The sequence below is a fragment of the Danio rerio genome, chromosome 20 (assembly GCF_049306965.1).
Source record: "Danio rerio strain Tuebingen ecotype United States chromosome 20, GRCz12tu, whole genome shotgun sequence".
In the NCBI taxonomy this organism is placed as follows: domain Eukaryota; kingdom Metazoa; phylum Chordata; class Actinopteri; order Cypriniformes; family Danionidae; genus Danio; species Danio rerio.
In genome coordinates, this window is record NC_133195.1 from 50,919,603 (window position 1) to 50,937,713 (window position 18,111).

The 18,111-nt window shown below is 36.9% G+C and overlaps 1 protein-coding gene and 1 long non-coding RNA gene across 36 annotated transcripts in view; one reads left to right on the forward strand and one right to left on the reverse strand.

Moving 5' to 3' along the window:
- The window catches only part of tfap2d (transcription factor AP-2 delta (activating enhancer binding protein 2 delta)), a 212,742-nt gene that overhangs the window by 14,023 nt on the left and 180,608 nt on the right, over positions 1 to 18,111 (reverse strand). For 14 of the 35 annotated variants that reach the window (XM_068215526.2, XM_073932931.1, XM_073932938.1 and 11 more), the window contains one exon: positions 15,062 to 15,185. The exons of 18 other annotated variants lie outside the window; for them this stretch is intronic. Coding sequence is in view for 1 of the 17 variants with exons in the window: in NM_001025546.1 (NP_001020717.1) it covers positions 578 to 616 (39 nt within the window). In the remaining 16 variants the exon portion in view is untranslated. 35 annotated transcript variants of the gene reach the window in all.
- On the forward strand, positions 715 to 16,649 carry LOC137488700 (uncharacterized). The gene is made up of 3 exons (XR_012396113.1): positions 715 to 1,083; positions 14,580 to 16,330; positions 16,459 to 16,649. It is a non-coding gene; the product is annotated as an uncharacterized lncRNA (long non-coding RNA).

Below are 18,111 nucleotides of genomic sequence, written 5' to 3' on the forward strand. Positions count from 1 at the left end.
TTTAGAAAAGTACCTGACGGCGATGTCATCTCTCCGTGCCTGGGAGGGAGTGCGTGAAACACACTGCAAACTGCTCCACGAGCTCACAGCGTTTTTTCCTCCCTCACTTGTCTATCATTTGCCACGGAGTCTGTTATTTGACTATATTATTATTACTACGTCCGTGCAATCGCTATTAAAAGCCTTTTAGTCCCAACAATCTACGCCCGTTTCACCGCAGGTAAGCACAAGACACCAGGGTCTGCACTACTGCTGCTACTGAGATAATTATTATGATTGTTATTAAGAAATAAAGAAAGAGCAAATATAGTCCAAATCACGGCGGAGATATTTTATTTACATGAACCATCGAGAGCAATTTATATCAATGAGAGAAAAAAAACAACAACAAATATAGCACAACGTATTTTCAGCAGAACTGAATAGTTATCCTCGCCTTTGCAGCAAACTCCCATCACAAGTATTAACTTCCATTCCGCTGTGCTAAGCAATCACAAATTCCCCTCCATCCGACGCTACGCTAAATTAAATTAAATTAGAGGATTTTTGTGAAGTGGTAAGAAATGAATTTAAATACCTCCGCATCGTGCACCAGTCCCGGAAATGTGGCTGACATTCTCGCGATCCAATAACCCGATTTCCTCGCGCTGTTGGACGAATGAAAGAAAAAAAATCCCCAAAATAGCGCGTGAAAATGAAATGTCGCCTCGCGCTGTCGGTAAAAGCGGCTGAAATGCCTCCCCTCTGCACAAAGCGCTCCCTGGCTCGGATTTTGTACTTGCTGGGTATTTCTCCGGCTGATGTCGTAGGTCCCTTGGTAATATAGAAGTTTTGAAAATTAAGCATCAGCATTGAGGAAAGGGAGGACAATAGAGAGAGCAGCCTCATCCCTGGAGACACGGAATAAATATTGTATCTTCGCCTAATAAGGAACCAAGTGCGCTTTCAACATTTTTGATGATTTTTGTGGACATTTCTTTAAGGTCGTTTGTGCTTTCTTTAGCAGGGCCAGTTTTATTTGTCTCCGTTTTCCTCGCGGCTTTACCATTTACCTGCTTTTTGGATTTTTTTTCCCAACAACACGTAAGTTTAACTTGGTGTATTTTGTATCGCTGTTATTTTGCACGATTAAACATTTCTAAATTTCACTTATTCGTAATGTGGTCTCGGTTTGTTTTATCAATTACTTTTATTTTGATTTAGGAGAGAAGCGATTGCATGAAAGAAAAATTAATTGCAAATAATAACAGAACGAATTAAGAACACTTTTAACCACAATCACGCATTTTCTTTATTATTTTGATCGAAAACTTAATTTATAGATAATGTCGAGCGAAAACATTAGTGCAAGAATTATTTAAATACTGTTTCAAAGCTATAGTATATAAATAGTCTATTTTAACTCCCCTTTTCATCAGTTGTGTACATTAATCGACGCTATTTCTATGTAGTATTTTGCTTTTATATATTACTTTTATATAGTACTTTAGCAATGCCCTTTTTTTTGACAACATCCGCACTTTGTACACACTTTATGTCCAGTTTAATTACACCGCAGCCATTCCATTCAACATGTATCATTTGTGTTCTGTTCACGGCTAACGGAACCGGGACAGTGACGGTCTGACCCACGCTGGAAGTGTTTTGTGCACGTTTAGGATGATGAGTGGGGCGCGCGTGCATGGGGGGTCATCGCTCAAATCAACCTGTCGGTCAAATTTACGTTTTAAGAGCCACACAGGTGCATGAAAAGACACGGACAACCGTTTCACCCACGGTCTGCGATAAACTTCCTAATATGAATATTTAACTAGAAAAAAAATAATAAAATGAGTCATGACGTTTAACAGGAAACACTTTCAGCTGATGTACAAATGTGAGTGTGTGTGTGTGTTTAAGTGAGTACCAGTCATTTGCCTCGTTCTCACCGTTTCTGAAAGTCTCCTCCCTCCCCAGAAGCAAAATACCCGAGTTAAGGTTTTTTGTGTGTGTGTCTGCAAGAGGTTTGGCAATTTTTAAGCGTTTAAAAAGCTGATGCTCCTTATTTAACCCAAATTACCGCCATTACCGCGGGCTCGCGCCCTCGTGCATGAGAAGGGCGGACGGAGACGCCTCAAGCGCCCGGTGTCTCGCGCAAAGGGAGGATCCTCTCACACAAACATACACATATACTGACGTATTCCGCTTCATAAATCTTTAACTCACAAAACAACGTGAGAGAAGGGAAGCCTCATTTTATTTTCATTTAATGGGCGAGCTAAAACGGCTGATGTTGTTTTAAGTAGACATTATTGAGGAGGCCTACATCATTGGCTCTCTCTCTCTCTCTTTTTTCTCAGGCAAACAAAACAGAAAGGAAATGTGTGATCTCCGAACACCAGGACTAATTCAGATTAACATGACACAAGATACACTAAAAAAAGGATTTTTGCTGCTTGTTTAAAGTACTTGTTAGAAACAATTCTTGAGATTTTTTTTGGCATAACTTAATTATTTTATGTTTAATCCACTTTAAAAAAAAACAATTAACGTAAAAAAGTCCTAGTTTCCCTAATTTTCTTTACCCAAGCTAAATTACTTTTATTTACCTTCGGTTGAGCACAAAACAATATATTTAAGAAATCTGCAAACCTGAAACCATTGACTTCCATAGTAAGCTATTGATTTTTCCTATATTAAAGTCAATCGTTATAGCTTTTCAGCTTTCCTAAATATATCTTCTGTTGTGTTCAGCAAGAGAAATAAACTTATCAAGGTTTTGAACCACTCGAGGATGAACAAAGAGTGCATTTTAATTTTGGGTGAACTATCCCTTTAACCTAGCCAGTTTGTGTTGGGACAACTTGAATTCATTTGTGTGAAACCGTATAGACCATTTTTAGGGATGCAAACAATAATAGTCTTTTACATTTTTAATTTCCATAGCTTCCGAGAATCCAAAAAGACCAACATATTGATAAATAATTTTATGACAGACATTTAACGTCAAGTTATGATTAAATTGTCTCTTGTTACAATTAGGAAATAGTTTAACAAGCAGGAAATGTTCATAGGCAAATGAGATTAACAAAATGAAACGGTTCATAACAGTAATATTAAACGAATAGTTGGTAAAATAAACTTAAAATGTAAATAATTCAATAAAACGAGCAGGTTGTTGTGCCATAAATGCACTTTAAAGGTCTGGGGGTGACATAGGAAACGAATCGCCCAGCAGGAGGCTCTTATGAAATAACACGGTCTGGTTTCAGATATATATCTAAGGCCTCCAGGCAGACTGTAAATTACACGATGTGAGCGCGAGAGAACCCGTCCTCTCACGTGAGGGATTAGAAGCTTTCGCTTGTGTAGTCTGCGAGTGCTCGCGGGATTGAGCGAAGCACCAGTTGCACGGTAGACGGTCTTAATAGGGCTTAACGCGCACAACAGCGGATGCACATATGCACGCTGTACCGGTCAGGGCTCGAGTCCATCTGTTCGGTCTGGATGCTCCTCGAGATGGTTCCACTATACGTAAATCCGCCGCCAATCCACGCAAAATTAGAAATAAAAATAACAGATGCAAAATGAAACTTTTTTTAAAGAGGAGGTGTCCATCCCAGTTTGGCCCAGAGTTAACTGTAATTGATTTAACATTGGATTAAAAGCGTCGCAAACTGTTACTAGCAGCTGGCCGCCACCGGATCATAAGATCTGTCATTTGGAGCAGCAACAATCAGAAGCCAAGACAAATATTCTGGTGACTCTTAAAAACCTCAGTTGACTTGTAACCGCGTAAACATACAAGCTCAAGTGGTTTTGTCGACATTCATACATAAATGAGATTGAGTATAAGTTTTAAACATACTAATAGAAATATAAGAAATACTGATATTAATGTATAAACAGTGAACTTATCCAACTTAGCAATTTATGAAAAGTTCAGATAGCTAGAAATGTCTTAATTTGTAATTGCATAAAATGTTAAATTATTTGATAAAATTGTTCAGATTTAGCTACGTTGTTTACCTCTGTAGATTAAAAAAATCTGACTACTTTATTTAAACAGAATATTTAACAAATAAAGTTGCTCAAATTGTTGCCTTCCCCCAAATATCAGGTTGGCACCGCAATCTATCAGCATCCAAAACCCACACTGCTTTGTTAATCTGGAGATAGACAGGTAAAGAAACTTATTTTAATTCAAGCTCTATGTCGACAATGCAGTTTGTCTCACACTGACCACTTGTCGAAAACACAGTCAAATGAAGTTCATCAGTCGTGGATGTGAGTGATGCTCAATATGGTGTCTGCGTCCGTTAGATAACGGCTCTCTAGCTTTATACACTGCAAAACACCAAATAAGGTGTTTATGAGATAATTATAATTAAAAAGTATACGCAGCCCTCATCGATGTGACCTACATTCACCACACACACATCCACACACAGTTTTATATGCTAATAGATTTGGAGGGGGAGGGGCGCAGCGTCAGTTTCAGCGCGTGGTGTATTTGGTGGATTTAATGAAGTGCACTAAATTAATTTTCTCAGAGCCAGGCGAAATTTTTAACCAAATAAAATCCATTAGGTGTTTAACGAATATTTCAATGTAAATCATGCAGATTATGCCATGACAAGTTAGGTGTAAATTAAAAAAAAAATCCAGGATGACCCTTATAGTTAAGGCAGAATCACAATCAATAGCGAACGAGTGCAATCATACAGTAAACTGGTGATCAAAAACGAACGAGAGGATTTTAACCACTACTAATAGCTGTAACAGATTTCCTCCAGTGTCTCAAATCTGTCACAATATGAGCTAAATGTGGCGTCTTGACAAATGACCAACTGCAAACTCATTTCAGCAAGTAAACAAACAGCACTCGAGTATTATTTTTCCTTGACTGAACTAAACTGAATCTTAAAAATTAATTTAAATCTAGACACGTGCCAGATGCGCGCAAAATGAGCGTTAATTAAAAGAGCAATCTGCCAAAATAACGGAAGAGCACTGACACACTAACGCGGACGCACACACACACAACAAAAGTCACAACAGCGTAAAGAAGGCCTTGCAATTTACATCCTATAATGATAACAAAAATATAGCTAGTGTGGTAAATAAAATGCATATATGCTCCTAATTTTAACAAAAATGAATGTCAAAGCATATCATTTTCATGGTGCTTATGATTTCTGATATATTATAAATCCTGCAGACGAGCATCTGCTCGTTTAACTTCTGTCATAATTTGTTTCCGTCTCATTTCTTCATTAGTTCCGAGTCAAATGCCCGTTACAGACAGAGCGTTACGGTCCGGTGAACTCACCAAACTTCTGGAAGCGACGCTCCGGTCGGGTTTTAGAGCAATGAAAGGCTTTACCATCATTCCAACACTGTACATTAATCACAACACGCCTCATACACCCACATCTTCATTTATGTGCTAAAATGGGACTCATCTCAAAATCAAAAACACTCCAACAGCTTGTGGAATTGGGCTGCAAAAGTCACATTAAAGTCCATTTTAGGCATGGAAAAGGATCAATACTCTATTATGTTCACCAGAGGCTGAGCTACACGATGCTGAAAACGCACAGACATTAAATTAACAGCCTGTTTTCAGGTTGAATGAGCACTGAGTGAGTGAACATTTGTAATCCAGATCCTGTTTAATCCTATTTCATCTATTAATCTAGATTAACTGCCATTAGATATCTAGTTGACCTAAGCAGGAGCTTATTCTACCAGATTAAAAAACATCTATCAAACAGTTAGTTGTGGTTTATAGTGGGATTCTTGAAGTTATAATCCGCCCTACAGTTGGGGTTAAGTACAACCAATTAACCACTTGATAGCTAAAATGTTCAGACTGAAGACCAGCATCAACAACTACCACATCAGGTGGTAAAAATCTACTACACTCTTAAAAAGAAAGTTCCTTCATTGACATATATAGTCTCTTTAAGAAATTAGATATTTCCATGTCAACAAAGAGATTTATATTGGAAAATGGTTCTCTAGATGTAGAATATTTTAAACAAAATATTGGTGGAAATGGTTTATTTATTTTTAGGACTTTAGGAGTCTTGGCAATTGAAATAATGGTTCAAGTATAAGGAATGATAATGTAAAAGTAAATGGAAAGTAATGGTTTCAAATTCTCATTGAATCTTGAATGAACTGATTTTCTGGGCTAATTAAAATAGTTTTAAGCATCACTGTGCAAACTCGGTTTGTGCGTGTATATTATATTCCTTAACCCTTATGTGCTGTTGGGACATTTTCATCCACTCTGCAGTGATTTTAAGTGATTATTTGGCCACAACCTTCTGTGTGTGGTTCAGCAAATGAAATTATTTTAATGACAAATCTTTTTCGGACACATTTTTTTGGGAAAATGCTTTGAAAATGTTCAATAAACTCTGGGCAAATTGACTACTCTTTCATTATCGTTCAGGGCTGTTTTTGCCCCATCGACTTCCATTATCACGACATTTTTGGATTGAGTCTAAATCTAATTTTTACTGTTAATCATCAGTTGCTGTGCAAAAAAATCTTAGTTTTTGGATAATATGAAGTGTCAACACAATCTAACAGCAATTCGTAACTTTTTGATTCAGTGTGAATTCATACAATTAGTATAATTTAGTACGATTTGCTCATCACTCAATGATGGTTGGTGTTAGGTGCTATGCCTCCTTTTTAAAATCGTACATTTTCACACGATTTAGTCACTAAACTGACAAAACGTAAAATACTTACGTTTTCTCGTGAGATCAGGCTAGAAGTATAGTGGGCATGTGCGAGAGAGACCTTTGCACACCTTGATATGTTTGAGAAAATAAAAAATGAGCAGCTCAGCTCACAGAACATAGTAAACATAGTAAGTGTATTTATGCACAGACACTTTCATTTGCTGTTTTTACTCCACAGAACTGCATAAAAAGCCAGAATGTTTTTTTGTTTTTTTTTGCACATGCCTATGTAAACGGTTAATGCTGCCAACTGATGATCAACTGTAAAAATTAATAGTTTGACTTGTTCCCAACAGGGAAAAACACCAACAATCAAGAATGCATGATTATTTGGTGTCATGGCTTTGCAATCAAAAAAATGTCATTATAATATTAGTCAATGGGGCAAAAACAGCCACCAACATAACGAAAGGATAATCAATTTGAACAGCTCACAAGGGTTCATGATTTACATGGTGGGCAGCAAGAGCACTTTGAGTTTTTGATTTAAAACTGATTTTAAAAGACATGCATGAAAGGTGTAGTCATATTCTTTCAACTTAGGTTTATAATATTTTATTTATTACACTAAGTAAAAAGAGACAGTGCTAGTGTGTGGCAACCAATTTTGTGAAGTAAATGTACTTTCTGTTTTAGTAATTGGGTCAAAATTCATCAAAAAGTGAGTATTTAGTCAACGAACAAATAGAAATCTGGGTCCTGTACCCAAACAAGTTAAGAACTAGGGCTGCACAATATATTGTTTCAGCGTCGTTATCACAATGTGCACATCTGCAATAGTCACATTGCAGGATCTGCAATGAGGAATCAAGATTATAGTTGACCAGGAGCACAGTTAATTGTGATTTCGAGGCCTTTAAAGCATTCACGCACAAGAAATTCTAATGTCTTTAACTTAAAAAAAGATTAATCATATATATATATATATATATATATATATATATATATATATATATATATATATATATATATATATATATATATATATATATATATATATATGCTCAACATTTATGGGTACACCCCTCACAAATATATCATTTAAACTAATATTTTTAATAGGAAGCTGAAGCCAAATCTGGAGCTTATCTAACAAAATAACTTACAATAATGGATAACGGTTTAAAAACTATTACACCCAAATGTATGTTATAGAAAAATATTAAATATAAACTTATTTAAAAAAAAAAGAAAAATCATAAGCAAAAAAAAAAATAATAATTTAGTTGGCATTTTGTGGTTTGCAATTTATTTTTGTAATATTTTGCTTGAATTTAATTGCATTACCTTTAAATTTCTAAATATGTTTAATGACTAAAATATTATTTTAACAAATATATCTGTTTAATAAATCTGTTTTGTTCAAATGCACTAATACATTGCCTGTATTCACAGAGAAATGCAAACAAATTTTAATTTTCAAAATGGGGTGAACTCAATTATGCTGAGCACTGCACACACAACGAAAACTGCACTGTTATTTTACATTTCATTACTCAATTTGTACCTGAATACTGCTGGACTCCCTGGAAAAACAAATATCTGCTGTTGTTTTTTTTTTTTTTTCATTTACATCTTTGCTCTACTGTTTTTATCCATACCTTCAATTGGTTTATTTAATATTTAATGCAGATGCACTCTACATGATCATCATAAAATAGAGCCATTCATTTCATCTAGTGAAATCTTATACAATATATCGCAATATGTATCGCATTAAAAATAAAATATTGCCAGTGTTGGGGATAGTTACTTTTAAAAATCACAATATTGAGTTACTCCCTAAAAATGTACCTAGTTGAGTTACTCAGTTACTTTTTATGGTCAGTAATGCGTTACGTTACTTTTGTGCTACTTTTTATTACTTTTGCTGAGGCTTGATCTCTTTCAGAACTTGTTTTTTTTTTTTCATTCTTTTTTTATTAGATGAGCTCTGCAATTAACGAACTGTCCATCCTTCATTTACCTTTAAAAAATACACATCAAAAAATAATATTTTAGAATAATGTTATCTGAGCACTTCCTGACCCTGGAGCTATACATGCCAGATATACAGATTATTGAAAGTTTAAAGCAATGTGTTTGCTAGTTTTGTACTATTTGTTTTAAGTAAAATCCTTGTCTATTAGGACTATAATCCCCTTTTCCTTTTCTTCGATGTGTTTAAATGAATGAACACGTTCTCTCATCGACTGCGTCATTGACTGACTACTTTCATTTGAATTTAGCAATTTATTTATTAAAAGTTAATCAATCATTCATTCATTTTCTTTTTTGGCTTAGTCCCTTTATTAATCTGGGGTTGCCACAGCGGAATGAACCGGCAATTTATCCGGCATATATTTTACGCAGCGGATGCACTTCCAGCTGCAACCCATGACTGGAAAACACCCATACACACTCATTCACACACATACAGTATGGACAATTTTAGCTTACCCAATCCACCTGGAAACCAGAGCACCCGGAGGAAACCCATGTGAACATGGGGACAACATGCAAACTCCACACAGAAATGCCAACTGAGCCAGCAGAGACTCGAATCAGAGACCTTCTGGCTGTGAGGCGATTGTGCTACCCACTGAGCCACTGTCACATCGAAAGCGAATTAACTCAAATATTATTGCTTATTTTTTTAAAAAGTAATGCATTACTTGTTACTTAGAAAAGTAGTGTTATCACAAAACATGCATTACTTGCATTACAAAACATGCATTACATGCGTTACCCCCAAGACTGAATATTGCAATGTCAGTTTTTTTCCCAATATCGTGCGTCCCTATTAAGATTTTTAATGCAGTGTGCTCCAATTTGCGTCTGTTGTGACAAAATATACAGCGCAAACATTGAAACTCAGAATGACACTGGAGGATTTTCTTTTCAACAGTAAACAACGCCTACTTCATTGAAAGAAACTGGCAGACTTTGTGAATACTGCACTACACACTCACAGATACATCACATTTACTGCAAGTCATTCACAAAAACAGTGTGTATTTCAGAAAACATGCAACAAAATGATGCTTCTGTGAGTGCATGTAAATGCTCGGTGAGTGTGTGTGTGTGTGTGACTGTCAGAGACCCTCAGGCCTGTACCAGAGGGCGGGATTAGCTGTTACGTTCATTCAGCACAAAATGGATTCCGATATCAGATAGAGCAGGGCAAGAGGTCTATCTCTCTTTCTCTTTCCGTCTCTCACACACTCTCTCTCTCCTACTCTCTTAGACATCCTGACTTTTGCTCTTTGATCGCGTAATTCCTTTGTAATCTGTTAAACGAGGTCGTTTTGTTTATGGATATGAGCTTAATCAGCAGCTAAAAACAAGAGAAAATCACTTTTACGCAACTGAACAAAAACCGGAGCACATTGCGGAGGAGACGGACGGGCATGGATATTGTAAATATTAGTACATTTGGCATCTCAAAACAATAACTTGGTTACCAGCAGTCGCACAAAGCTGGTGTTTATTTGCTGAAACATGGACGGACAGACAGGAGCGGAAAGAGAGATGCAATGAAAAGACTGACGGGCGAGGATTGTTTTGAACATACTAAGTAGATCTGACGAAAGAGAGAAAAGGAAAGGCACAGAGGAAAGAGGAGTGATGCTATTGACTTCCTGCAGCTGAAGTAAATGAGTTTCAGCAGCAGTTCTGAGAAACGCCGGCTTGAATAAAAACCTCCACTGGAAGGAAACGCAGCTGCCCAGAGAGGATGGAAAGTTTGAGCCGCAGTAGCGTCAACTAACAGCAGTGCTGAAATTACACGCGCACTTCAATATAATAGTCCAAAACAACTTAGAAATAGGAATAGTTAAAAAGAAATGTCCTTAATACTAATGATACATGCACTAACTTTAATATTATCAATCCATTTTTGGAAAGACATTTAATGGCCTACACTTAAATTATGGATGGCAATCATGATTGAGAATATGTCATATAAAAAATTGGTAGCCAAATTGAGCGGCGATCATAGGGAAGTTGATATATGGGAGAATTTAATTTAATTATTCGCTTAAACTTAGCCCAGACTGATTATTGAAGCCTGATTTTTACCACGTTCACCGTATATACATTTCTGGAGATCACGAAATGCATCCTAGGAGCTACATTTTTCTGCAGTTTTTGTGAATCCATCAGAGGGCGCTGTGTATGTTTTTTCAGATCTCAAATTTCTATCACGAGTGCCATTCACGCCTGTTGTTTTCCTGTAAATCCATCAGAGGTTGCTGTCGACTGACTGACCGAGGAACCGATACCCCTACCAACCCCCTTCCCTAAACCCAACCAATAGTGCTTTCAAAAGCACAGTAATATTAAATTTTAAGTTAATTAATGTAATTGTAACACGAGTTACTTTTTAGTTTAATGAATTGGCTTTTTAAAAAAATGCTGAATTAAAATGAAAGTAGTCACAATGAATCATGCATTCGATGAGAGAACGTGTTCATTATTTGAACACATCGAAGTAAAAGAGGATTACAGTCTCAATGGATAGGGATTTGCTGCCCTTAGCTCGCTTCCTACGCTGTATTTGAACAGGCGATACGCAAAATACATCGATTTAAAAAAATAATTGAAATCATTTGAGTCATACAGAAAGTTATTTATAGCACAGATCAGTGGACAAATGTTGATTTTATCATTAGTATACATCTCATGATGGCAGGTGAGGATGATGAAAGGTGAAGCCTGGTTTATACTTCTGCATCAAGTGATCGGCGTGACCTACGGTGCATGCAACGACATAGCTGTGCATTTATACTTCTGCGCGCTGTTTCTGTTGCTCTGCAGTAACACTTCCGAAACGCTAGTTGGCAGTAGGTGTTTATGTTCTTCTGTGTCAAGTTCTTTGCTGGTGTTTTTTTTTTCTGAACGCTTCCGTATTGTACAAGTGGCTCAAACTCGCTCATTTTGAGGCAGGAGCCGGCGGACGTGCAACAACTTTAACCATGAGGTAAACACAAAACAAAACTTTCCATCCGGACCTCCTACACAGGACTCCACACTTACAAACAATCGCTCTATCGGACTCGCGCAGCTCTCGATTCCGCTCAAACAATCGTCAGCACTATCAAGCCGACAAATCAGCTTGCGATACGCATCGTTGCGACGTGTAGTTACATTCTTTGAGAGGTGCACTTCAGCAACGTGACGGCCATGGCGTGGGCTATGAGTCCATGCGTAGGCCACGGCGTAGCATATGTGTGCGCTTGACGCAGAAGTATAAATCAGCCTTGAGGCAGTAACCGCACGTCCCTGATATACGGCATGTTACGCTCTGCAGTCAGGAAGTTCTCAGATAACATCTTAAATATTGTTTTTTTTAAATGTGTTTTTCAAAGGTAAAGTAGGTGCACTTTAAACAGTCCGTTGTTAATTGCAGAGCTCATCTATTAAAATAAAAAAGAAAAATATAACAAGCTCTGAAAGAGATCAAACCTCAGCAAAGGTAATAAAAAGTAACGCATTACTTACTATAAGTAACTCAGCTAGTTACTTTTCTAGGGAGTTAGTCAATATAGCAATGCATTACTTTCAAGAAGCAACTTTCCGCAACACTAAAAACTGGTGTTTAACATTATAATTAAATAATACCTTTCAAAGATTATTGGGCTTTACAAGCGAGTATTACATCAGTCTTTAAATGTTAAACTTATGTTTAATTCAGTGTTCTGTCTCATTAGTTCTAACATTTACTAGAAATGGAATTTACTGGTCGAAAGATGGCGATTCGGTGGCGCAGTAGGTAGTGCTGTTGCCTCACAGCAAGAAGGTCGCTGGTTCAAGCCTAGGCTGGGTCAGTTGCCGTTTCTGTGTGGAGTTTGCATGTTTTCCCCACGTTCGGGTGGGTTTCCTCTGAGTGCTCCGGTTTCTTCCACAAGTCCAAAGACATACGGTACAGGTAAATTGGGTGAGCTAAAAGTGTAGTGTATGAGTTTGAATGAGTGTGTGGGGATGTTTCCCAAAGATGGGTTGTGGCTGGAAGAGCATCCGCTGCATAAAAAAAAAAAACGTGCTGGATAAATTGGTGGTTCATTCCGCTGTGGCGACCTCGGATTAATAAAGGGACTAAGCCGAAAAGAAAATGAATGAATGAATGAATGAATGGTAGAAAGATTTAATCAATCATTTCAATTCAAATCAATAGTAAATATCACAAAATATCTACAAAATTATGAATGGTAATAAAAATTTGACTTTTTAAATTAATTAAAAATAACATTAATTTTAATCAAATGTTTTAACAGTTTTACAGTGTACAAATTATACATAAATAATCTGAAATGTTTAATATCTATAAATATTTATAAATATATGGCTAAATTGAGTTTAAATGTTAAAATAATTCTGTGTACATTCAAAATATATTGTTTCTGCTTGTTCAAACAATAAAATGAAATTACCCACCACAACTTTTGAGTTTTATTGGGGGGACAGTTTATTTGTTTTATGTTCAGTCCACTTAAGTATGTAAAAACAATAAGTTAACTTAATTGATTTGTGTTGGGAAGATATGAAAGTATTGTGTGCAACCCAGCATTTTCTACAGGGTTGTTTTAATACAAATTCTGGAAAATAAGCGTAAACAGAGGTTTTAATTTTTAAATTAAAAGATTTTAATGAAACTTTTTTCAATGTCCCAATAGTATCTACATTATAAATGAAACAACCTAGCATGTTTTAGCATGCATGAGCAAATGCTGTTCTACACTGTTAAAAATGCTGGGTTCCACACGATCGATTTGTGTTTGGACAACATGAAGGAATTATGTTAGATTATTGGTTTATACAAATTTACGTGGATTGAACAAAGTTATCCCCCCCAGAAAAGTAAAGAATTGTGTTGCTTCAGCTCATTTTAAATAAGTAGTTTGACCAAACAGCAGACATGATTATTTTTGAGTCTATAAAACAAACAAAATTACAGGAAAAACATCTCTTATATGAAAATATGACCAAGCCCCCGGCACCTGGACACACCCACCCACCCAATTTTATTGACTGACTGCGAGTTCATCCAATCAGAGCGTCCGTTTTATCGGCACTGAACAGCTGGAGCAACAGCACCAGTGCAGACGTGCTCAGAAATTAATCACGCTTTTGATCTATCAGTCATAATGAGAGCAACACTCGTTTCAAAAACACACACGCAGAGCAGCGCACATACTCAAAAATACACCAAATACACTACCTGCACTCCCGAAAACACACACACTGAGAACCTGTTCAAAGGAAAGCAAAGAAATAAACAAAGGAGAGAAGGCAACCCCTCCTCTCCTCCGGGAATTTTACTATTCTGCACTTCTCGGCTTCTCTCATCCCTCTCTTCCCACAATCCTTTGTGCTCGGAATAAAGCTGCTGATTATGAAGCCCAGAGCACTGAGACTCTGCTCACCTGTCAATCAAATGGTAACCTACACACACACCAGCACACACTCAATGTCAGATACCCTGTAATACATCACGTCTCGTACTGATATTATGACATTAACAAACACACGAACGCCTGATATAGCAGAGAATGGCTTGGAATGACACTGTCCGTCTTATCGAGATCTGTAAATATCTGCTTTCTGCTCTCATTATTGGCTTTAACTATAACATGAACATGCTTAGTTTAATTTTACCTGTTGGGTTTTGCAGAATAATGCTTTACTGCACTCTGTAATTAAACATGTGATGATGATATGCATAATTGTATGTTTCTGCCACAGCCTGATTCATACAATGCATCCCCTACTCTATATGTGACCCTGGACCACAAAACTAGTCACAAGTGTCAATTTTTTTAAACTTACAGTCTATAAAATTCATTCATTCATTTTTCACAGTGGAATGAACCGCCAACTTATCCAGCATATTCAATTCACCTGTATCACATGTCTTTGGGCTGTGGGGAAAACCAGAGCACCCGGAGGAAACCCACATCAACAAGGGGAGGACATTCAAAAACCACACAGAACTACCAGCTGGCCCAGCTGAAACTCGAATCAGTGACCTTCCTGTTGTGAGGTGACAATGCTAACCACTGAGCCTTTGTGTTGTCATACATTTATGCAAAGATCTGCTAGATAAGTAGATTTTCATTGATGTCTGAAGTCATTGCATTTGGTAACAGATATGAGGTTTTCAAGGTGAATGTGTACCTTGGCTCTAAGGGTCAAATAACAAAACAATAAGGTCAAGAATCTCGGTGTGACTCTGGAGTCAGATCTGAGTTTCAGTAATCATGTCAAATCAGTTAATAAATCAGCAGAATATCATCTCAAAAACATTGCAAGCATTAGAAGCTTTGTTTCCAGTGAGGACTTACAGTAGAGAAACTTGTTCATGCTTTTATCAGCAGCAGGGTGGATTACTGTAATGGACTCCTCACCGGCCTTCCCAAAAAGACAGTCAGACAGTTGCAGCTCATCCAGAATGCTGCAGCCAGGATTCTGACCAGAAACAGAAAAAATCAGAGCACATCACACCTGTCCTCAGGTCTCTACACTGGCTCCCAGTTACATTCAGAATAGAGTTAAAAGTATTATTACTGGTCTATAAATCAATAAATAGCCTCAATGCATTACAGATATGCTGACTCAATACTAACCTAACAGACCACTCAGATCTTTAGGATCATATAAACTAGAAATTCCGCAGGGTGAATCTGCTTTCAGCTACTAACAGCGCCCCCCACTGCTGGAATCAGCATCCAGAAATGACCAGATGTGCTCCAACATTAGGCACATTCAAATCAAGACTGAAGCACATCTGTTTACCTGTACCTGAATGAGCACAGTGCTACGTCCCACAGATCACACTACTGTGTCTTTCTTGTCTTTTTCATTCTTTTATAACCTGTTTTAACACATTTTAATATCTTTTTATTCTCTTGTTTCTTTTATTCCTGTTTATGTAAGAACTTTGAATTACCACTGTGTATGAAATGTGCTCTATTTACACAAAATTTGGCTGAGATATGACTATGTGAATATCTGAAGATTCAAAAAGGGCACAATACTGAAAAAGGCCTTCAAAGTTGCCCAATAATGTTCTTACAATTCACATTACTAATCAAGAATGTAGTTTTGATATATTTAAAGTAGAAAATGTACAAAATATCTGCATAGAAGATGATCCTTACTTGATATTCTATCATTTTTGGCATAAAAGGACCAATAATTGTGACTCATGCAATGTACTTTGGGCTATTTTCACAAAAATACCTATGCATCTTAACTTTATTAGGTACACCTTCCTAGTACAGGGTTGGACACCTTTTGCCTTCAGAACTGCCTTACTCCTTTGTGGCATAGATTAAACAAGATATCTGTCTTCTCCATTCTGATGATCGGTTTGAACTGCAGCAGATCGTCTTGACCATGTCTACAGTTCTGGCCAAATTCCCTCTCAACCCTAAACCATCATGGCCTCCCAATCATCCCCATCCTCCAAATTGGCTCTATCACTGTCTCTCCACTCCACTAATAGCTGGTGTGTGGTGAGCGCACTGGCACTGTTGTCCTGTGGCAGCCGTCGCATCATCCAAGTGGATGCTGCACACTGGTGAAGGTGTGGAGAGACCCCCCTCATGATTGTGAAGCGCTTTGGGTGTATGACCATACACAATAAATGCGCTTTATAAATACACATTACATTACACGCCTAAATGCCTTGAGTTGCTGCCTTGTGATTGGCTGATTAGAAATTTGCGTTAACAAGCAGTTGGACAGGTGTGCCTAATAAAGTGGCCGGTGAGTGTATGTTAATTCACTACAATTTAAGCTCAGTCATCAGCATAATATTGACAGTGTTATTGTTGTTTTGTATTTCTCCATCATCCTTAATTTGACTGTGTAATGTTGAAGCACTTGGAATTGTAGTTTCTCCCTTCATTAAAGCTGTCAAGTACTTTTCCCTGTGTCTTTTTGGCTGATTTACTGGTTCGTCTCGATTCAATGAATCTGCATGGTCCTTATAGCTGGATGGTTTAGTTCATGACTTGTAGTGCAAAGACTATTTTAAACACTTCTGAAGGCAGCACTGCTGGAAAAGTGAGCGAGCACTAATACACTATACATGATACTATACATTTCTTTTTTTAATGAAATTTTCACTTCCATTGTAGACGTCTTTAATCCACACTCTGTTAATTAAATGTACGTACTTTGTGTTTACCGTTTATTTACGGTTGTGAATTGCATTATGGGATGTTGATCTCTGCTCTGTTGACTTTTAATGTTGAAAGCTCAACTCTACAGTTTAACAAAGTGATTTTTATTGACATTTTAGTAGTTTAAAATAATATAATGTATAGAAAACATTATATATAAACAGGTCTGCAAAATAACAGAAACTGTACTGGCAGTTTTTGTAGCGTAATAGACTGTACAACACCAACCCAGACAATTTTTTTCCACTTGAAACTATTAAAGATGGTTATAAAAGTTACAAAAGGTGTTGGAAGAAAGACCAGGATCCTATAATGCAATTCAAAAGCATAAATAAATGGGTAAAAATAAAAAACATGAATCTTAAAATATGTAAAACTGATAATCTATGTATATTTCTTAAGGTGTAATTTTACAGTTTTCTCCATTTGTTTGGCTCATTTCTTGAAACAGAAATTACATTCTCAAAACAACATGGACAAACCTCTAAACCACTTGGCAATTGTTCACACCAGAATTGAATTTCTCATTCATTTCATCAAATTGCAAATGGCGAAGTACATCTTTGCAAATGATTAAGTACAGATAGCCTACATTTAGTACAAAAACTGATTGTTGATTCTCAGTCTGATGGTTGTTCTCTCCAAAACGTGTCAGCGTCACTTCACTGTAAAAGTCATTACATGCACATTGGTCTGTTCAACTGTCAAAATGAGTCAAGACTATAATACCATGAATACCATACAGTAGGTGAATCCTTGGTACATTTGATTACAATTTATTACAGCAATTTAATCTTTTATGCTCTGATCTATGGAAGTTACTTTGTGTGTGGTTGATCATTACAATAAAAAAGGAGTTTCCATTTCCTTGGCAGTATGAGTGCAAAGTGTGACGTCAAAACTTGGAGGCTACTCTTATCCTAAAATCCTATTTCTTTTCCACAGTTTTATACACAATTGTATTCTGTTAGCTAGACAAAAACACTATAGTAACCATTGTCAATGAAAACTGGGCTAAGACTGTAAGGTGGACATGAGGGATATTTTAGTGGTTCTTTGCCATATGAACAAAACATCTAAACATTTTGACTTGCAGTGCTTACACCATCCTAAAGGGATGAAGCATTTTGGGGTCACTGACTGTTTAAATGAGAAGGAAATTAAGTTTTGACACATGAGTGAACTGTTTTGGGAAAGGTACAAGC